The sequence below is a fragment of the Peromyscus eremicus genome, chromosome 1 (genome assembly GCF_949786415.1).
Source record: "Peromyscus eremicus chromosome 1, PerEre_H2_v1, whole genome shotgun sequence".
Lineage (NCBI taxonomy): Eukaryota > Metazoa > Chordata > Mammalia > Rodentia > Cricetidae > Peromyscus > Peromyscus eremicus.
In genome coordinates this window covers 110,077,832-110,101,272 of record NC_081416.1, presented here as the reverse complement: position 1 = coordinate 110,101,272, position 23,441 = coordinate 110,077,832, and the positions used below count along the sequence as shown (strand labels likewise).

Below are 23,441 nucleotides of genomic sequence, written 5' to 3'. Positions count from 1 at the left end.
AAAACAGACAAATAAATATAAAACACTTAAAATGTTACTGTAAGCCATTATAAGTGCAAATACTGTACATTGGATCTCTAGACCTTCATTTTGCATAACTGAAATTTTACCCCAATTTCATCCTCTCCTGAGCCAATGGAACCATCATTGCACAAGTTTGACTATTTGGTAAACATCAGATGTGTGCAATTGTGCAGGATTTGTCCATCTGTAACTGGTTCATTTTGTTGTGCAAAATGACTTCAAGGTTCCATGTTGTTTAATTTTGCAGGGTTTCGTTTATTTTCAAAGCTGAACAGCATCCTCTGTTGAACATGCATACCATATTTTTAATCCGTTCATTTATCAAGCAATATTTGAAATGTTTCCACATCCTGGCTGTTGTGGACAGGGCTGAAATGAACATAGAATGCTAATATGTGTTTGAGGTCTTGATTTCAACTCTCTGAAAAAAACATCATGAGCAGCATTCTTATATTATATGGTAGACTTTTTATTTTGTTTTGTTTTTGAGGAATCTCCTTACTTTTTTTCCATGGGAGCTGCACCATTTTATATCTCTGCCAATAAGGTAGAGTTCCAGTGTTCTAAAATCTCCAGCCAGAACTTGTTATATTTTATTTGATAATAGCCATCCTCATACAGATGAGGTGACAGCACATTTAATTTGCATTTCCCTAATAGTTAATGACACTGAACATCTTGTGCCAGTTGACCAGCTGTAGGTCTTTGGAGAAATGTCTGTTCAAGTCCTTTGCCCCTGTTTTATTCTATTCAGGTTGTTGAGGGGTGAGATTTTTTTGTTTCACTTTTGTCCCCTTCTTGAAGATAGCATCTCATGTATTCAATTCTGGCCTCAAACATAGCATGTAATCAAGGATGGTGTCTTAGTCAGGGTTTCTATTGCTGTGAAGAGACACTATGACCACAGCAACTCTTATAAAGGAGAACATTTAATTGGGTGGCTTACAGTTCAGAGGTTAAGTCCATTATCATCATGGTGGGAAATGGCAGCATGCAGGCAAACATGGTGCTGGAGAAGGAGCTGAGAGTCCTACATCTTTAATCTGCAGGCAACAGGAAGTGAACTGAGGCACTGGCATAGCTTGAACATATATCAGACCTCAAAGCCTGTCTCCACAGTGACACACTTCCATACCCAAAAGGCCATACCCACTCAAACAAAGCCACACCTCCTAATAGTGCCACTCCCTATGAGCTTACGGGGGCTGATTACATTCAAACTACCACAGAAGATCTTGAACTTCAGTGTCTATCTGGATCACTGGGATTATAGACACACACAGTTACACCCAGTTTAATGTGGTACTGGAACACTAAGCATGGCTTTATGTGTACCAAGCAAACACACCACCAACTAAGCTATATCCCAATAGCCAGGTTAGGTTTGGGGTTGTTTTGATTTTGCTTTTTTTGTTGCTGTTTCCCCTGAGTCAAGTTCCTTTTATATTTTAAGCTATGTGGTTTGCAGTTATTTTCTTCGGTTCTTCAGATCACCAGCCATTGTGCCGACTGCTAACTTGGCTGAGCCTGGGGTTTGGAGTTCCTGCCGTTCCACTTGTGTGTTTCACTTTTCTTTTGTGGGTTATCGTATCAATTCAAAAGAAGAAATCATTTTCCAAACCAAAGGTGCAAAGCTTTTTCCCTGGGAAATATTGCTTTAATTCTTTAATCCATTTCTCTGCCTATGACTCCAATATCAATTTTTGCATGTATATATCCAGTTTTCCCAACACTCTTGTTGAAGTTAGTTAACTCTTTATCTTCCAGGTATTATTTCAAATATGGCTTCTTCGTGGAAGCCTCATCTAATCACATAACATATACACCCCCAAAATCACCCACATCCAGGCTTCCAGATCTTTACATACTGTTGTAGCATCGTCTATAACGGCTCTATAGTATTTCTTCTTGTAGTATTTCTTTCCTAAAACAGCTGTTTGGGGAATTTTATAGTATTGCTATCCTCATTTGAAAGTGCACTTCTACTTTTTCCAACATCATTCCCACTGCCTACTCTACTACATAAAACAAAGTAGTTGCTCGCTCCACAAGTTTTTGTATAAGAAATGGTATCATTTTGTTTTGAATGAGTGGCAAATCACTTTATCTTTTTTGTTTTTTGAGTGAGTTCTACCTAAATGAGTATTATTTTTGGGACTTTCCATTTCTTTTCTTGGTTCTAGCATTGTACATGCTACATAGTATACGCTCACTGAAAAAAATGAATGAGTGAATGTGAATGAATGAATGAATGAATGAATGAGTAAAGGAAATGAGGAAGAAACAATGATAAAATTGATTAAGCAGGGTGGGCAGGATGGCTCCACTCAACAGAAACATCAATGAGGAATCTGTTCTAAAACCCTTATTTATAAGCCTTAGGTTATCTGGTTTATATTCATCTTCAATCGTTAAAATGCTTTAAGGGGAGAGAAAGAGGTATGGCTCAGAGATTTGTTCCCTATAAGAAGCCAATCTCTAGTCTTGGTTTCTCACCAAGTTTTAACTGCTTCTAAGGCAAAGTCACTTGACTTGGACAACCCCTACCCAGCTTCCTCTTCCTGGTCTTTATCTTCTTTTTCTTTTTCTTCTTATCCTCACTGATGCATCTCCTTCATAGACCATGACACAACAGTGTCATTTCAGGGCCGTTACTGTGCTTTTGAAATATGCAATTTTTATATTTTAAGTCAATTATCTTAATAGTTAGGTCAAATAACAGTGTTTTTTCTTTTTGCCGTCACTTCTCCTTCAAAACGTGCATCTTCACATATCTTTTCCTCTTTGTAAGTTTTCCTGATCAATTATGTCAACTCAAGTACTTCTCAAAGACTGGGGGAGTCACCTTCCCTCCTGAATTTGAGAGTTGAGGCTTAAGTCTAAGCAAAAATTTCCCTTCCGATGCAGATAACCCTGCTGATGTCATCATTTTTAGACTTGAACTAGAAGTCATTCTCTAAGGTGCTCCTGATGCACACTGAATTTTGAGAATCAATATTCCATTAAGTTCATGCCCTCCCCTTTAACCTACTCTAATGTGTGGTGATACTATGTTCCCCAAAATATTGTGCACCCTAATAAACTTACTGGGGTCAGAGAACAGAACAGCCACTAGATATAGAGGCCAGAAAATTGTGGCACACACGCCTTCAATCCTAGCATTCCAGAGGCAGAGATCCTCCTGGATCTCTGTGAGTTCTAAGCCACACTGGAAACAGCCAGGCATGGTGACTCATGCCTTTAATCCCAGGAAGTGATAGCAGAAAGCAGAAAGGTATATAAGGCGTGAGGACCAGGAACTAGCCTGGTTAAGCTTTTAGGCTTTGAGCAGCACAGTTCAGCTGAGAGGCATCCAGTCTGAGGAAACAGGATCAGCTGAGGAATTGTTGAGCTGAGATGGCTGTGGCATGTTCTGCTTCTCTGATCTTCCAGCATTCACCCCAAAACCTGGCTTCAGGTTTGATTTTATTAATAAGAACTTTTAAGATTCATGCTACACTAATGACTGGCAGACAGGCACAGGAAGGCTTTCCCACAGAGGGTCTCTCACATCCACACACAGAGGCATGGGAAAGCATGCTTGCTCTAAGCATGGTAAAGTTGTTCACTATGTTGAAGTCTATCCCTGAGGGGTAGCAGAAGTCATTTAAAGGAGATTTTCAATGTTGACTTTACTTATCACAGGATATAGGTTTTAGAAGAGTCTGTTAGCCAAATGACACTAAATATAGCTTCTGGCATGGGGCTGTTTTCCTTGGAGCAGTTAGGGGAGAGGTCACCCTGCGGGTCTCAGAGAATGTCAACATGGCCTCCTTCAGAGCAGGAGATGTTACTCTAGAAGAGCCCAGCCACATGTGCAGGAATTCCAGTGACATTCCTGGACAACAAGAACAGACAAGAGTGCTTTAACCATGTGCAACTAGTCCCTAAGCTCACAGACCCCGGAGCTAATCCAGTTTATGAAATGAGGACTAAAAAGAAGGGATACTAAAATTCATCAAGTCTAGGATCAGATTCTATCTCAGGAGGGAACAAAGAAAATAACTTAGTGTTGATTATGTAAGCTAAGCGCTGATGAAGACAAAGACCCACATGGCTTGAGATCCCACCTCCTTCTTTTAATATAAATCTAATAAAACACGAAAATTGTCATTCAGGAGGCAATCTTGAACCTTCAGCTTTCAGTCCAGCCCCCTTTGTGTTTGTTTCATTCCATTTAGATCTGGATATGTCACCAGTTAAAAATTATTGAGCACTAGCTCATATATCCCAAATAAATAGTATCTCAACTCTGAGAACCGAGGAATGAGTAGAACCAACTGAGGGTAAAGGCTGGAAGGATGAGGATTATTTTTAAAAGAAATACATAGGAGGCCTGGGAAACCACATGTTCTCCAGGCATTTAGAAAGGGCCCAGTCACAGCTGTGTTTACCACAGTGCTAACCACTAACTAGCCAGGCACATCACCCAGGGGGCTCCAAGCCAGGCTCCCGGGAACCCTTTGAAGTGGATGTTACAATCTTCGTTCTATTGAGCAGCAAGTTGAAGCTCAAAGAAATTAGAAAATTTTCCATGAGCACAACAGGTGAGGCTGAGTCACCATTTGAACCCAGGAGCTGACTTCAAGGCCTGTTCTCCCTTGCGGCTGGGCCCCCCTGCCTCTTAGGGGGAAATCATTCTGTGCACACCTGAAGTGCAGCAGAAGAGGGCCCTGTGCATTTCTTGCTTTTCTGCTGATCTCCCAAATTTTCAGGCCCTAAACCAGCCCACAAAAATCTAAGTGACTTCTGAAATAGGAAAGCTGTAAAGGAAACTGGTTTGAATTAAAAGATCCCTAGACTGGTGATCTATAAAGGTAAAGGCTCTATGTATGTATGTATGTATGTATGTATGTATGTATGTATGTATGTATGTATGTATGTATGAATACACACACATATGTATATATATGCATGGTCTCTCAAACACCAGCTACCTGGGATAAATCTGCTACTCAAAGTGTGCTTGTTAAATGAATGAATGTTTAAACAAATTAAAGAGCCAGCATGTTAAAATGGACTTGAGACTCAAGATTCATCTCTGTACTTTATTAGGTCCACAGTTTGGGAGTGATTCAGCCTTAGCTTTCTGATCTGCAGAATGGGGATATTTTCAAGGCCTACCTTATATAGTGATAGCTGCATAAATTGATGACATGACCATTCCATGGTATGGTAAAGGGGAATGTTTTTACTGTAGATATGACAGAGAGAACAGCCAAAGGCATTTGGAAGAGTCCAGAGCAGAGAAAGAAGTAAGCCAGCAGAGAGAGAGAGAGAGAGAGAGAGAGAGAGAGAGAGAGAGAGAGAGAGAGAGAAAAGAAAAGAGCAAAAACAGCAGAGTCATAAGGAGAATGAATAGCTGGGGGAGGGAAGTCCACAAGCTGGACAAGTTTAGGGCAGGGGAGGGGGTAGGATCTGCTGAGAAGAGCCAGCATGGACTTTGAAATGTGTAACAGGCACTTGTGATATTGAGGGAGCCTAGAGGTCAGCATGAGCTTTGGTATGCTAATAGTCACCACAGATATCCATTTGTCCCATGGAAAATAACTCCTTTTGGTAGAGGGGAACTGGATTCACAAGTTCCTGAGAAATACTGGGTTTTATCTAACCGCAAGAAATCCTCCTATAGTCCAGGATGGGTCCATTTCTGGATATTTGGACTGCCTTTTGGAGTTTAGGGAATTGGAGTCTCCTTTGGACCCAACAGTAGCCCTTTTAGATGGCTTGGAAGCCACTCTCATAAGAAATAGGAATTCTTTGCAGATGTTGACAATCCTAGTTTTCTTCCTGTGCTGTGATAAACACCACAACCAAAAGCAACTCAGGGAGCGAAGTGTATGTGGCATACAGTTACAGTCCATTATCGATGAAAGCCGAGGGTCTCAGTTACTTTTCTATTGCTATGATAAAACACCCTGCGCAAGGCAACTTATAATGGAAAAGGTTTAACTAGGCTTACATTTCAGAAGATTAGAGTACATGATGGCCGAGCAGAGGTAGCAAGCAAGAAACAGCAGAGTGGCCACTGAGAGCTCTTATCTTAACCTACAAGCAGAAGGCAGAGAACACATTGAAATGGCACAAGTCTTTTGAAACCTCAAGACTCCCTCTAACAAGGCCTCAGGTTCTAATCATCCCCAAACAGTTCCACCAACTGGGGACAGGTACTCAAATATATGAGCCTATAGGGCCCATTTCCATTCAAACCACCACACCGAAGCAGGAGCTCAGGGGAGGAGCCTGGATGCTCGGACTGCAGCAGAGATGATAGAGGAACACTGCTTACTAGCTTGCTCCCAAGACTTGCTCATCTTGTTTTCTTATACACTCCAGGACCACCTTCATGAGTGTGGCACTGTTCAAGTGGGCTGGGCTCCCCTACATCAATCACAAGCAAGAAAATGCTCCTACAGACATGCCCACAGGTTGTGTGATGGAGGCAGTTTCTATGTTGAGATTCTCCCTTCTCACATGATTCTAGCTTGTATCAGGTTGACGAAAACTAACCAGAACACCAACAATGTACTTAGATGTAGACAGTTGTTCTAAACCCACTCCCCAATGGATTCTGGGTCTTGGAACTCATACCTCCTGGTGACAAGACACAGAGAGAAACTGGTTACCCTTATCTGATACACAATGGCCATTTGTCCCTAGAAAACTGACCTCCTTCCTGGTTCACCTGGTCAGATAACAGAGCTGGTCAAGACCCAGGAGAACGAGGATTGGGTCCATGGAAGGCCTAGAACAGCTCAATTAACAGCTAGAGAATGACACTATTGATAAGCTTGTCTAGTTGTGTTCTATCACATTCTGGCACCTCCTCCCACTCATCCACACACACCAGGTATGCATGTACAAGGTCACTTCTGAGCCCCTCCCAAAGCATGTCTGTTGGTTTTATTACTCCACTCATAGTTCACTCTTTGACCCACTCCTCCCAATCTGGACCCATCAAAGTGCAGTTACGTTGTTAGAGGACGGAAACTGCCTCCTTTGTTCTCAGCTGCTCTCTGCTGTTATCCTGGTGAGATTCAGCTGAGTGAGAGCCATCAGGGTGCCAAGAATAACATTATCTAAAATTTAAATAATAAACTCTTGGGAATACAAGGTCATGCAGCATTCAGAGTGCCACTGAATTTTCCCAAGAGAATGATTCATAATCTTTCTGTCTATTTATCTCCTGTTCAGTGGGGCCAAAATTCCAGAGTTGTCAAGTAGTTTGGGAGCAGATCCTTCTACTCTTCTCCCATGGTGGTTCTTACCAACATTTTTGCAGAAACTCGTCTTCCAAGAGAAAAACAGTTCAAATAGCCATTATTTTCATGTGACTTTGAATGTCCCTTGAGAATTACATCCCCATGACACATTTAAGCTTCAATTTCTTCTTCTGTAAATGAGAATAATAACACCTGCCCTGTCTAGGCTCATATGGCATAAGCCATATGAGACCATTTTTAATGCAGTAAAGCCATAAAATAATGCGAAGCATTTTTTTATCATTAACAAAGATACTAGGCCAAGATTGCTTTCACCTCTCAAGCAGTAAATTCATCTTAATTAATATTTGACATGAGACACAACCTTTATACCAATATTAAGTGAAGATTTAGAACCTATCCACACAGATGAGTATAAATAGTGGCCACTCAAGCATCTAGCAAAGCACTTGGTACAGAAGAAGAATCTGAAATTTATTTAATAAACAAGTACAAGAATAAAACTGTCTTCCTCTCTTCTAAGGATGTCAGACATTGATAAGCAAAGCATTCTAAGCTTCAGACTTAGAGATGATAGGCTTCTCATTCTGATTTAGTAGACTATTGTAAGAACTTCAACAAATCTGTATGTGTGGTCCTAGGGTCTTACTTAATGTTGCTGTCCTGATTCCCCTGGATATATAGTTTCTATCAAGTAAAATTAACCCAGGGCTTCCTAAGCAATCTTGTTTCTCCACATGATCAAGCAACCTTTTGCCTGTTCCAAATTACAGGTGTCCACTGAAGGTTAAAGCCAAATTTGGAGTAGTTTAGAGGGGCAATATTGCCCACTGGGTGGGGGGATGGAGACCTGGGCTCTACCACAACAGGAATCTCGGAGACCTGGCTGGCAATTTGGAGGGAAAGATGGCAGAATTGGATGTTGAGCAACCACCACTTCCATGTAGCTACTGGACTGAGCCAGGGTAGAACAAGGAAAGCTTACATTGTCCCTGAAGCTCTTCTTTGTGGGGTCCTACCTCCTTCTTCCCTTCCAAAAAGCTCAGATGGAAAAAAGTCCTAGGACAGCAGTTTCCAAATCTGAATAGTGTCAGAATCACATAAAGAATTTATGAAGACTCATGGTTCTCTGGTCTTAAAGACTAAATACTAGTTTTTGAAGAGATGTACATGATTCTTATTGTCTGTCTATCTACCAACCAGAGACTACTGGTCTACCACACTGAGGTTAATATACATAAATGAACCCCAAATAAAGAGGTGCCCAGAGAGAAAAGGTCGGCCAGTGGGAAACTTCCACCCTGGGCTCCACTGCAGGGAACTCACGGTGGTGCTGTGCGGCAGAGAAGAAAAATACTTCTTATCATTGCTTCTGGTAAAAATGCACAAAAGAAGGAGACCCGGGGGGGGGGGGGCACAAGTAAGTCCGAGATGCACTGGCTCAGTCAGGGAGGCACAACATGGAAAAGAAAGTTGGCTTGAACCTTCAGCTGAAAGAGGTCCTGGGAGAAAGGGGTAAGTGGAAGTAGAGCAGGCAAGAGAATTTCCAAGCAAGGACACCCCTCTTTTCCTCCTCTCTACCCATGGCCTCTCCTTACCCTCACTGTTGGAGGGCTGTTGAGGATGAGGAGAATTTAGAGTATTGGTTAGTACGATATTTATATAGCAAATTCTATCACTCTTTCTCTCCATGGTCAGTCACCTGGCTGAATATTCACCTTGATCAACCCTTGCTTGTCTGCCTCCCCATCCACTTTTCTCTAAGCATCTCATAGACCTAGTCACATCATTGCCTTTATCTTCAAGGAATGACTAGCATTAGCTGACACTTGTTGGGTGCTCACTAAACACTGGTCACAAAACTAGTGTTACTTGAAATTCACGGAAATCCCTTGGTGGGAAATTTGTGGGAGTGGTGTCAGTTGATGGCGTGACACATAGGATGGGTAAGAAAAGGTGTTACCACACAGCTCTCCTAGTAATATGGGACTCCTATACTGCATTTATCCGCTCATGCTTCTTATAAGTTACAAAAAAACAAAAACAAACTAGAGTTATGTTGGGAGCAAAGGTATTAAGACCAATTCAAGCCCTTGTCTTCAAGGAAGATGGACTAACAAATAGCTCTTTCAAGGCAAGAGGTTGAAGCTTGGTTGAGAAATACACAGGATTCTGTAGGAACACAAGGCTCTGAACATAGCCTGTGGGGATCCCAGGCTGGTATAGAACCCTACTTGTCTCTGTTTTCTGAAATTCTCCTACACACAGTACTTACATCGTCCCCAAAACCAACAGGTCCAGATACACTTTTTATCTTGACAAAAGGAGTGAATGGAGCTCTCTTTGTTACTCCTGTAATTACTAACAATTACTAGCCCTTACACGCAACCGTTACTTCCTTGGGTATTATTTTTGCTGAACCATCTACATTCCCACAGAAGAGAGGAAGCATGTATTGTGCACTTTGCCAAAATAGGTGAAACTAGGGCCTGGAAAAACACAGCTCACTTATGTGATGTTACATGAAGATGAGGGGAAAAAGAAGCTGAAGTACAATGTGTCTTTGGTAAAATGGGTCTGTCCTGGAGACATAGGACTGGAACCAGAGCTGAGAAAGACACTCCTAGAGCACATTCCCCCAACTGGCCTGCCTGCAGTAGCTGTTTATCTTGGCATTACTGCCGTTAGAAGCATGTTTTTAAATGTTAGAGGAAGTTGGTCTTGGGATGCTTGAAGGGCAAAGAGAGGTGTGACCGCTTTCCAGGCACTAAGGGATCCCAACCACACTGCCATCTTACCCTGTCTGAAACGAAATAGGCTCCAGATGAGCTTGAACACAGTCAGGCTTGCGTGCTGCCCAAGGTTTTTACAAACAGAACTATATCTCTAGGACCTCAAGATAACTTTGTGCAAAAGTTTCTTACTGAGGCCCTCCATCAAAGCCCACAGCTTAAGAAGACAGCATGTCTAATGGGGTCTTAAAGATTTATATCAATTTTTTTTAGATTTATTTGTTTTATTTTATATGTGAGTATTTTGCCTTCATGAATGTCTATGCACCACATGCATGATTGGTGCCTATGGAGGTAAGAAGAGGGCATCAGATTTCCTGGAGATGGGATTACAGAAGGTTCGAAGCAAGCATGTGTATGCTGGAAAATGAACCCAGGTCCTCTAAAAGAACAAGTACTCTTACCCACTGAGCCTCTCCTGCTCTTGTATTGACTTTTCTTACTTCCCCTCTCCGTGGCCACACTTCACCAAAAGCCTTCCCAGACCAGGTTGTAAACTATTTCAGAGTGCATCTACTTGTGTAAGTACATACCAGAAACCACAGAGCTCCATCATGAGACATTCCAATTGTTTCCAATATTTGCAAAGCATGTCCATGTAGGCTTTTGGGAAGAAAGAGTCTATGAGAATTCCTGTCCCCTCATAGGTTTTGTTTGCGTATATCCATACTTAGCAGTTTTTTTAAATTTTTAAGTTATTTCTTTATCCTTAATTTTTAAATCATCCATCATGAAAAACAGGCTTTCCTGAAGCTCCTCACACCACTAGGCTGGCCAGAGAAGGATCCTAAATTCCTTGAAAAGCCCCTTTTCTGACATGGCCACCCAGGTGCAGCTGAAGCCCTCAGGGTGCTGGTCTGTCACTGAGCTTACCTCTGGCTCCTATTTCCCCAGCTCCCTCAGCCACACAGCGAACCACTGCTCTGCATGGTGGTAAATTCAAGGATCTTCATTATGCAGCTGAGGCAGGACACAAGGCCACAGACATGATGTCTCAGTCCCTTGCTTTCCAGCACGTATATGGTGGTCCAGAACCATCCAGATCTCGGTTCCTATGCTTCCTACTAGGCCTGGCTGGGAAAGACCTCCAGTGTGAGAAAGTTCTGCCCTGTCCAAAGCAGTATGTGTCTCACTACTAAATTAATTGAAGTAAAAGGAACTTAAAAATCCTGTTTCTCATTTATATTGGCCACATTTCAAGTGCTCAGTAGATATGTGTGTCCAGTGGCTACTGCATTTGTCTAGACAACTATACAACATTTTTCTCATAGCAGCACTGAACACACCAATGCACAGATATATTAGTGAGGGCCCGCTACTACAAGTTTGCCGTATGAATGGTTCACCTGGGGCCTATAGATATCTGGAACAGTCTATGTCTTTCATTCAGATTCCACAGGATCTAAATTAGTTTCTGTCTTATAATTTTCTTGCAAAATGAATTCATCCCTCATCCATGTATGTGTTGTGTGATTGCTCTGTACTGGTTACTGTGCCAGGCAATGAGCTCACAGCTGATTTATGTATAGTCTCTGCTGTGAAAGAATTTATTGACCTGCATAGGAAGGAAATAAACACCTAAGTGGTTTTTTTTCTAGTTACACCAAATAGCTATTGCTTATAATCCTTAACCTGAAACTTCAATAACCACAACCTGAAAACACCTCATCTAAAGTGAATTTAGTTTCCATATTCCAATCTGCTTCAACAGCCCAGAGCAATGAGGAATCTCAGAGGTGAGGTGATTTCCTTAGGCTCACCCAGCCAGTAGAAACCGAATGTAGAATTTTCATCTTCCAGATTCTCTCCTGCTCCCCACCCCGCCTGTGTGATGGCAGCACCTCCATGCCCTCTCTGTAATCACAGGGAGAAAGGCCAAATTGTATCTGCAAACTTGAGCATGAACTTCCAGGCATATTGTGGCTGGAAAGTCACATGCCTCCAGTATATAAGTGCAGTTGGAGGTAGCAGAGCCCAGCACTGAGCCCTCTCATCCACTCCCCACTGGGGAACTTGAAATGGCTTTCTGGGTATGTAATTTTATACCTGAGAAGAGAAGTATGTCTGGGAGAAAGGCTATTCTCAGGTCTTTGTCTACAGAGACCTCCCAAAGCTTGTATTTCTGAGACTCTGTATATCCATCCCAGGAGTGTGCCTCGAGCCCTCAGAAATGTGATGCAAAGAGAGAGAAAGGCAGCCTCAGTAATCCCACTTCCGGTTCCAACCAGAAATCACATCACCCTAAGTCTTGAAAGTCTCAGACAAATAAAGTCAAGAAGTAATGTTCAAAGGGAGGAGGAAATGCCATCCAGTCCCCTAACAGCTCATCAGCTTTAACGGTATGCCTTGGGGCTAAGGACACAGCCCTGACTCACCTATGCTACCCTCTAGGCTTTATAGTTGATTGATGAAGGAAGCTGGTGATCATATAAACAGTCAGCAAAGGGCATGATGTAATGTGTGGGACAGAAAGCCTGGGACACATGTGTCTGCTAATGCTTCCTGCTAATAATTATGTTGGTGAGAGGAAACAACTCTGCGTATACTGTGGTCCATATGTATAAATTCAGAAGTACAGACATACCTGTTTGCAGAAGGCCATGGACTGGTTGAAGAGTCATAGACTGTCAGTGTATCTATATGAAACAGGGGTGTCAGGGAAAGCCCCTGGGGGGGGGGTTGACTATGATTTGGAAGACCAGCAGCAGGAAGCAGTCAGAGCATGGTGGACATGGGCACTGGTGTGAGTCCAGTTGTGACAGCCAGAATGAATGTGACTATGAGGGGGAAATGCCTGGAGTAACGGGTGCAGCAGCCTTGTCAGAGCTTATGGACAAACAATCCCACTTTGACGATGTCACTTCGACCCCTGCTCCCTGCCTGACTCTGAAGTGCCCCTAAGGCTCATCTCCAGCATCTGCTAGTGAGCTTTCTTGTGCCACCTCCCTTGAACAAAATTATAATAATAATAATAGAATCTGCTGCTCACTTAATGCTTTTTATGTGCACATGTCTGTGCTAAGCCTTTCGCATGCACTATTGGTTAATCCCACAACACATGAAATGGCAGCCCTATTATTTCCTAGGTGGGGAAAAAGCCTCACCCACCATGGCAGAGGGCCATGATCATTTTTCCACGATGACCCATGTGTCTACTTAAGTAAATTCATGAGGACAGAGACCAGAGACTATTCCTATTTGGCACCCCAGTGCCTTGTATGGCAGACCTGGCACAGATAGGAATTAACTGATGCTTGTGAAATAAACAAGAAGAGATTGCCAAATGAACCACATAGCTCTGGGTCCAGAGACACAAGGCAGATCGCCAAAAAAAAAAAAAAAAAAAAAAAAAAAAAAAAAAAAAAAAAAAAAAAAAAAAAAAATCGGAGAAGCTCAGTCATCAGGAGCAAGGGCCCTAGAAAGCCTGGATCTCAGAATAGCAGGGCCTAGGACAGAGTCTGATCTGATGGGCTGCTGTCTCTGAGCCCTGCATTTGATAGTGAGATATATTCAAACATCCTCTCTCTGATACCAGTAAGTTTTGTCCTGAGAACATGGGCAGCATGGCAAATAGAGTTCAGGGCCTGGGCTTGAAGCGGGATGATGAACCAGGCAAAGTCAGGGACAATAAGAAAAATATTAAAACAGATGCAGCACAGTCACTGATAGTCAGAGTGGCCACAAGCCTTCAGTTATTAAACAGGTGGCAGCCCACTGGTTGCTGGGTCTTGTAACAGTCCAGTGGTTCCCTGGAAAAAGCCAGAGTAGATGATGGACACTTGAATGGGAAATCTCAAACAGCTGAAACATTTCAAACCAGTAACAATTGGCAGTTCCCCACATGCAGATCTTAGCTAAAGAATGCCACTTGAGTATGAGGTCAAAATTTTTTTTTAATTTTATTTTATGTGTATGAGTGTTTTACCTGCATGTATGTGTACCATATGTGTGTCTGTTGCCCTTGGAGGTCCGAAGAGGGCATCAGATACCCTGGAACTAGAGTTATAGATGATTGTGAGCTGCCATGTGAGTGCTGGGAACTGAACCTGGGTCCTCTCAAAGTGCTCTTAACCACTGACCCATCTCTCCAGCCCCAATGAGGTTGAAATTTAATTATGAGAGCAAATCATTTTCCAAAAGCCATTTGTTCTATTTTGAGGGTTTAAAAAAAAAAACTAGATCATATCACCTGTAGCTCTGTTTACCAAGCACAGAAAAGCTGTAATTTCTCAGTGTGGCAATGTTGGGTAAGTGACCCATTACCGACTCCTCCATATTGTACAATCCCCACTCTTACCGAAGGACCTCTGGTATACTTTGTGAAAATTGGCTTTCTGACATGCAGACCAAGAGTCTGAGTGCCACTAAATGCAAGACCTAGCCCATTTTCCCTCTGCTATAGGGAAAGGTCTTTAAGGTGCCTATATTATCCTGGTACTGGAGGACAAGGCAAGATCACAAGTTCAAGTGAACCCAAGCTACTTAGTGAGTTGCAGCCAGCTGGGGCAATTTAGTCAGGCCTTGTCTCAAATTTAAAATAAAAAGAAGGCTGAGAGAAGGCTGAGGATATAACTCGGGAGAAGTGTTTCCTAGCATGCCCAAGGCTGTGGGTTCAGTCCTCTTTACCCCCTGCAGAAAATAAGTACTTACCCTTTTGGAGCCATGGAACTGCTAAATTGTCTTTCTGCTTTGCCAGTTTATAAATTTAGAGCTTCTAGAAGCAAGTTCTTTAAATCCTTAAAATTACCAGTTGCTAAACAGTCATTCGTTTTCCTCAAATACAAAAGAAGTTGATGGAAGTCAGCCAAGAGAAACACTTAAGCTTGTAGAGAGAAGCAGGCTGTTATTAAAAGCCACACTGGCCATTAACAAAGATGATGTCATAATTAAATGTCTGGGATCCCTGGGATCCCTGCAGCCAAGGAGAGGCAACCACAATCTTTCCAAATCAGTTAAGAGTCACCTACCCAGTGGTGTTTGGTAAGCATGACCAGTCTAGCTGTGCGTAGTGGTGCACATTTTTAATCCCAGCACTTGGGAGGCAGAGGCAGGCAGATCTCTGTGAGTTCGAGGCCAGCTTTGTCTACAGAGAGAGTTCCAGGACAGCCAGGGCTACATGGTGAGACCCTGTCTTGAGGAAGAAAAATAAAGATGACCAGTCTGAAGGCAAGGTAGTTTCCTGCAAAGGAATCTGGGAACTAGCACGGTGCCCCCTGCCTCCAAAGCCATTGGCAAGCACCAGGGATGTATGAAACTGGTAACTGGTAGGTCTGAGGCTACAGGCTGATCAGGCCATAGCTTCCTACAGCAACTTCTTTCTTAAGACTGCTATAGAGGAAATGGCAATGTAGCTACTAAGAACCTGTCTGGGAATCTAACCCTCTAACGGAATCTTTAGGTAACTGGATTTCCTGAGAATGATGGGGGCCATTGCCATTTTTCCAAGGGAGTTACAGGCTCAAGAGACCAGACTCCAGGATAACACAAGGCTACCATTTGCAGGCATAGCCCCAACCAGTATAAAGATCTGCCAAAACTAAATGTGCCCCTCTTCTCCCACATCCTCACAATAGCATGTTCCTTCCAGAATCCCCTTCCTCCCCCTACCACCGTGGAATCAGAAACAGGCTGCACAACGCCCCCCATCACTTCCTCTGAGATTTACAAAAAAAGGACCCTCAATCATAGAAACATGCACATACAAGTAACAGTGTATGAACTGAGCAAGTTGTATTTATATATTTAGGAATATACACACACATATAGTACACACAAACATATATATGTAATAACAATTTTTTAAAGAGGCTGTGAATTTGAAAGAGAGCAAGGGGGACATATGTATGGGAAGGTTTGGAGGGAGGAAAGGGAAAAGGAAATGATGTAATTATAACATGAAAAACATAAAAAAATGTTTTTTTAAAGAGGAGTCTCACTCTGCCTCATGGGTCTGCTGTCTGCCATATGTCCCTGACATGCTGTCTATCTGCCTATATGTACAACTGTGCCATTAATAACTCTTCTAGTAAATCTCTTACCCAAAAAGACTTTCTGCCTCAGTGGTCCCTTTTGCACCCCACATCTCCATCCTGCCTCAACACCTCCTCTGAACCCCAAGTCTCCATCCTGCCTCAGCACCTGCCCTGAACCCCACATCTCCATTCTGCCTCAGCACCCCTCATTCTGCCTCTTTGAACCCCTCCGTGCCCCTTCTTAACCCCACGTCTCCAACCTTTCAGTAACTTAGGAAAATCTTTGATAAAGCAACTTTGGGATTTGTGTGGAGTGCTTTGGACATGTCCGTGTGTATCATCTTTTCAAACAGAGAGTGACCTGTCTTAAGGTAGACCTTTCACACAGTTCATGTACTTCCCAGAGAAGAAATGGTCTTTAAGACATGCAAGAGTTGATTTGTGGCTACCACTTTATAAATCTATGGGGAGCCCCTTCCCAGAGATCCCTGGCCTTCAAACCACGTACAAGAGGCAATTAGAAGGTGCCAAGGACTCTCTCATTCTCTCTCCCTCCAATTCTTTTCCTTTGATCAAATCCACTACCATCTAACCTAGGATAATCACAGTAAAACTACCTTGCCAAATACACTCACTGGCTACAGGATACGCCCTGCTTTTAAGAGGCAATTCAGTATAAAGCAAGCTAGGTAACCTCTCTACTTTAGCCCTTTTGTCTGTAAACTGGGTTTTTTTTTTAAATATCCCTCACAGAGTGGTTGTAAGTGAAATATAGAACGAAACTGTATATTTAGAGACAAACTGTGGCACATGTGCAAAATGGAATGTTACTTGTTGATAAAATGAATGAGTTGTCGTCATGAAAGACACAAAAGCCTTAAAGTGCTTGAGTTTAAGAACTTAAACTAGGTTAAAGTTAACTGGGTTCTTAAGTGAGAAAGAACCTAGTCCAGAGAGCCTGCATATTCTCTTACTCCAGATGCATGCCATTCGAGAAAAGGTGAAACTGTAGGGATAGTAAAAGATGATCGGTGACTGCCAGAGGTTTGGCGAAGCAAGAAGGGATGGGCAGGGAAGGCCCATGGGATTTTGTACATGTTATAAATTCACATAACAATCTCAGTGAAGATGGAGGAGGGGGAAGTGTCTGCTTAAGTAGCTTTGGAAATTAATGGAGTCTGTAAGACTAAAAGCCAAAGGAATTTCATACTCTGTCTTAGAAAGTTGTTTTCCATAGTTAAGAATTTTGACTCTACTGTATGTGTGTGCTGGAACTAAGAGATTAATAAACAGATGACAGATGTTGGGAGGTGAACTTCTGACTGAGTGAGAATTTATAGATCAGCAAGATGATTAGACTAGAATGATCCATGTGGTGTGAATTAGAGTTACAGGCCTTGGTATGAACATAATCCAGGCTCCAGTAGGTACAGAAATATCTGCAAATATGTATTAATACACATTTTATAGTGCATGTGCTGTGGGATGTTCTGTATGTTAAATGTGTTGCTCTGATTGGTTAATAAATAAAACGCTGATTGGCCAGTAGCCAGGCAGGAAGTATAGGCGGGACAAGGAGAGAGGAGAATTCTGGGAAGTGGAAGGCTGAGGCAGAGAGATGCTGCCAGCTGCCGCCATGACAAGCAACATGTAAAAGATACCGGTAAGCCACAAGCCATGTGGCAACTTATAGATTAATAGAAATGGGTTGATTTAAGATATAAGAACTAGATAAGAAGAAGCCTGCTGCGGCCATACAGTTTATAAGCAATATAAGTCTCTGTGTGTTTACTCGGTTGGATCTGAGAGGCTGTGGGACTGGCAGGTGAGAGAGATTTGTCCTGACCATGGGCCAGGCAGTACTAGAAAACTCTAGCTACAGTGTGCTTATGTGTCCTTGCTCTATAAGCTGAGAGATAGTGCAAACTAGGAAACCTTGCAGCAAGGTAAAGATGCCAAACCTTGGTTTCTAATACCAAACTCCAGGAAAAGAACTCTGAGCTCTTAGAAGAAATGGCTGCTTCTAGAACCAGAATAGGCAATATACAAGATGAGCATCCTGGAGTGTCAGAAAGTGAGGGATTACTCAACACAAAACAAAACTCTATATTATGGGATGTGTCAAAGAGATACTGAAAGATACTGGAATCAACTGAAAGAGTTCCCAAAGGCCAAAGCTGGAACAACAAAGTAAATAAAGGAGTGTTGGATCATAAGCCAAAGTAGAAAACAATAGTCCACGAGTCTATCCTCATATATACCAGTTCTGACACATACCAGTTCACAGGGCAGAATAATTCCAAAGCAGGAGACACTAGCAAGCACTGCCTCAGCTTGGTGGTTGTGATCCACACCAACAGACAATGCCCTCTCCTCTGATGGCCTTCCCCTGAAAGCTTCCAGCCCCACTGTAATTGTGAGAAAAGCTGGACTTGTTCTAATGGAGAAGTATTATCTAAAATATCTGACAAACACTCTCCCAAAGATCAAGGTCATAAAAAGCAGAGGGTATCTGGGGACTGCCATAGCTAAAGCAAGCCTAAGGAAATGACTAGACATAATGTGGCTTGCTTGGATGGAATCCTGGATAGCACATGGGCATAATAAAAATGGAGGGAATCTGAATAAGCTACAAGCATTAATTGTATAATGAGTCACTCTGTTCATTAACTTTGATGCATATACCACACTAGTGTAAAAACTTAGTCAGAGAAAGTAGAGGAGAAAGGAGCATATACAGGAGCATTATTCTGTAGTCTGGTTTTCTATGGATCTCAACTTCTTTAAAAAAAAAAAAAAGCAAAATCTAGTCTTGATGAAGTGACTGTCTTCCTCATTTGTCTGATCGGGAGGCCTCGGCTTAACCAGCACAAGAAAGCCCCCCTTTAAATGGCAGAGGTGGGGGTTGGGTCCATTCCTTTTTGCTGATTGACGAGAACTTTAGCCGGCCACAAATGGAATGTCTGTTCCTTGGCTTCCTGGAAGCTCACTAAGTCTGTGTTCCTTTCTTCCCCAGGGCATGGCCTTTACACTCGAAGAAAGACTACAGCTTGGCATCCATGGCCTGATCCCCCCCTGCTTCCTCAGCCAGGATGTCCAGCTTCTCCGCATCATGAGATACTATGAGAAACAGCAGAGCGACCTGGACAAGTCAGTGGCTGAAGTCTGTTCTCTGTGCCCAGTCCTGAGGCTGAGCTGCCCCACCCTGTGGCCCCCAGAGGGTTTCTAATTTCTCTATAGCTAGGAAAGGCTGGGAGCCCCGAGAGACTTCAGATCCAGCTCTGTCCTTAAAAAGCATTACAGATGAGGCTTACAACAGAAGCCCAGCTAAACTGAACCTGGATTCAACTAGCGGAGTCTGGGAGGCCATCTGAGAGATGTTAGAAATGAGTCAGCCCCAGAAGCCTCTATGAAACAGCTCAGCAGTCAGCAAAGGCTTGGGGGAGGGCAGTTCACTGAGCAGAAGGAGATGGGACAAAAAACTGGAGATCTGTTAAGAAATACAGCAAAAGGAACTGTGGCTAAGAAAGCTCTCCAGCCATACAGACTGTGGTATGCTGGTAAATGTTCCAGTAAGGAGGGAAGGAGAGTATAGAACTGGAGAGAAATGTACACAAATAGAGAAATGGAGAAGGGATGCCTTGGGAAGGATCTAGATGCTATGTTGAACGTCATGGGCAGCAAATAAGAGCACTGCTTCCTCTGAATACTCCTCAGTGGAGACACAACCACAAAGATCTCGTTCCAGAGTCTTTGAGTCAACATTAAGTGTTACAAAAGATGGTAGTCACCACCCAGGTACACACCATGTCAGCAGAGCAAAGCCTAGCTGTTCTAAGACCAATTCTAGAATGAGTGAAACCCACTGTCCTGCACTGAATAACTAAAGTTAAGTCTGCCAATCTCTGTCCTTCACCTGTATAATGACTGTGCCAATGACTCATTGGGTTTTATGAGAATTAAATGCATGTCTTTGTGATGTGATTAGAATGTTGCCTAGGACATAGTAAACTCTGTATAAGTTTGTTTTACAAACTGTGTCATCTTGCTATGGGCTCTAGTAGATATATAGGAAGAAGATAAAGGTTCTCTCAATATCCATAGAGCTAAGTGGCTAGAGCTAAATGCCCATGAAGGGCAGAGTTCAGCAGCACATGAGGCTCATTCTGTATCTAGCTCCCAGTGCCTCCTCCAAGGCACCCATAGCTTCTGAGATGCAGTTAACAAGCCTGTCCCTACCCACATCCATGTCCTCACTCTGAAAGCACTGAATCCCAGGGCTATGACTCACATTAACTCCAAGACCATATTGCCACCAAGTCAAATATTCTCTCCCTCTTGTTCATCTAGTCACGTCATCTTAAAGAGCAAACCAGAAGTTACACAACAGATTAGACTAACAAACTGATACATGCCCAAACTTTGAACCATCAGAAACTCCTGTTAAATGTACCAAAAAGAATTAGAGTCCAAGGTAAAATATTTGCTTCAAATATGAAATTATAAAAGCTACACTCTCTAATGCTCGCCATCTCAATGCTTTCCAACTTAATGGGCCTCACTTACTTGCCTAAAGTGATGCTCTAGATCCAAGAAGCAATGAGTGTGCATATTCCCAAGAGCTCTAGAGGGCTTGCTCCTGGCTCGCTGCTTTCCTAGCTCACTCCCAAGAGACTCTCATTTTGACAGGTGATTGGGAGAAAGGGTAAGAGGGCTCTCCAGCCATACAGGCTGTGGTATGCTGGTAAATGTTCCAGTGAGGAGGGGAGGAGAGTATAGAATTGGAGAGACATGTATACAAACAGCTAGGGAAATGAAATGCCCTACACTGGCAGAGGGTTGAGGGCATGGCTAACCCTGAGTGTAAATCCTCCCTGGGCAAGGCCTCCATTCTTAAGCATAGTGACGTCATCCCAGATCTACCAAACAGTGGTGTCTCTGGATCAGCTGGTTTCTTCTTTCCTTTCCAAGGTATATCATTCTCATGACTCTCCAAGACCGCAATGAGAAGCTCTTCTACCGGGTGCTGACCTCAGACGTGGAGAAATTCATGCCTATTGTGTACACACCCACTGTGGGGCTGGCCTGTCAGCAATATGGTCTGACCTTCCGCCGACCTCGGTGAGTACCTACTAAGGGGGCCAGAGAGAGGCTGGCCTGTAGAGGGTAAGAAATTACTTCTTGGCCTTTAGAGGCTCTCTTGGAGTCAATGGTCCAACAAGGAAACATTAGATTTTAAACACATGCTCAGTAAACTAACACCAGCCAACCAGGAAATGTGCTGAGAGAGAAGTTAGCAAGGGGATATTGAATCTTCTCCACTTCCAAATGATAAATATTCAACATGTTGCTCAAAGTTGGCCTGAGAAGTCATTCACATTGTTTTAACAATGCCTACCTGTCACTTCTCCATGTCCTCTCCCTTTTCTGTTCATCTCCACATACCTACAGCCCTCTGGGTAACTGAGAACAATGAATAGCACTGGATACCAAACACAAACACATGCTCCCTTTCCAGCCCTTAAATCACTACACCTCCATTTGGAGTCGACTTAGTTTCAATACAAAATGTCACTTTGTAGGCAAAAACTATGGCATTACATTTTCTCCTAAAGCTAAAGTATGTGAGAGAAGCTTTCTAAAGAAATAGTTTTTTGCTTTCATTTTTAGTCCTGAAAGATACATGTATAAATATATTTGTGCCAGAAAAATAGGAAAGGTCTCAGTGTTCCCAGTACAAGGTATCTGATCATTGTAACTGCATAGTTCTTGCATTAGCAATAAAAAGAGGGTCTAGATATGTTATGTGTAATGGAATGTCATAGGAAAGCAATAATAAACGTACAGTGTCCTGTCAACCAGTGGTTCTCAACCTTCCTAATGCTGCAACCCTTTAATACAGTTCCTCATGTGGTGACCCCCAAACATTAAATTATTTTCATTGCTACTTCATAACTGTAATTTTGCTACTGTTATGAATTGTTGTGTAAATATCTGAGTTTTCCCATGGTCTTAGGTGACCCCTGTGAAAGGGTTGTGGGACCCCTGTGGAAGGGGTTGTGACCCACAGGTTGAGAACCACCACAAAACAGATGCAAAGTTTACATTTATAGAGTAGTTATAAATGAGATTTTTTTTGTTTTGCTTTGTTTTCATTTGTTATGGCTTAGTTTTTTATTTTGTTTCTTTGTTTGTTTATTGGCTTTTTTTGAGACAGGGCTCCTCTGTATAGCCCTAACTGTCCGGGAATTCACTGCATAGGTGAGGCTGGCCTTGAATCACAGAGCTCTGCCTGCCTCTGCCTCTTGAGTGCTGGGATTAAAGGTGTGCACTACAACCACCTGGTGTGACTAAGTGTTTAAAGACAGGTTCTCTTGTAACCCAGGCTGATCTGGAAACTCACAATACAGCAAAGCTGTCTGGGATCTCTTGTTCCTCTTGTGTCCACCCCTTGCCACCACACCTGACTACAAACCAGTTTTTAAAGGATGTGTTATATAGGGAACATGTGATCATGGATCTATGACACCTTTTGTTAATTTGTGCTGGGCTGTGAAAGATGAATATAAAGAGTTGGGATTAAAAAAATTGTCTGTGTGTGAATGCTGTGCCCTAGGTGAGACATCTATTATCAACTGCTCCAAAGCTCAGGAAACGTCCAGAAGAGGGAGTGGAAAGAACTCATGAGCCAGATGTGTGGGAGGAGGACTGCACAATAGCATCTTCTGGACACGGCAGGGACATTTTATTCGTGAACTCACTGTAGCTGCATTAGGCCATCACTTTGTGTCATATATGAGGAAGGAGCTCATGAGACTCTACTCCTCACTGAGGAACTATGGGCAGGTAATGAGTGCTGAGAGAGGGAGTCTCATTTTCTTTAGTGATGTAGCCACTAACAGGTTGCCCATATACCAGTAAGTAACCCCAACTAATGTCTACATAAGCAACTTTAGTTAAACTCAGTGAGGCGGAAAAAAAAAAAAGACGACATCAAAGTAGGGGAAGTTGTTAGGGAAAAGAAGGGTTCCAAAGGGGGGACAGAGGGAAATGAGAGTAATGGGAGTGAAGTGAGCAAAAATTCAGAATATTCATGTTTGAAATTGTTAAAAAATAAAAAATAGAAACATAAAAATCTAACTCAGGGGAAAGGGGTAGGGGGATCATATCGGGGCCCATGGAATCAAGAGAAAACTGATTAGGGTTAGGAATGCACAGAACCACTCCAGCCACTAAGATGACTCGATCTCCCTGGGTCAGTAGGTGACATAAGAAGGCTGGTGATGACCTTGTATAAATGGATGGCATGACTACTCTGTGATATGGTTAAGGGGGAGGTTTTTATTGTAGATATGAAGGAGAAAACAGGCATTTGGAATAGTCCAGAGCAG

General features: G+C 42.7%; 1 protein-coding gene across 1 annotated transcript in view; it reads left to right on the top strand.

Moving 5' to 3' along the window:
• Me3 (malic enzyme 3) overlaps positions 1 to 23,441 on the top strand; it is a 200,659-nt gene that overhangs the window by 67,762 nt on the left and 109,456 nt on the right. The window contains exons 2-3 of the mRNA XM_059271686.1: positions 19,067 to 19,200; positions 21,022 to 21,171. Coding sequence (XP_059127669.1) covers positions 19,067 to 19,200; positions 21,022 to 21,171 — 284 coding nt within the window. The remainder of the gene's footprint in view (positions 1 to 19,066; positions 19,201 to 21,021; positions 21,172 to 23,441) is intronic.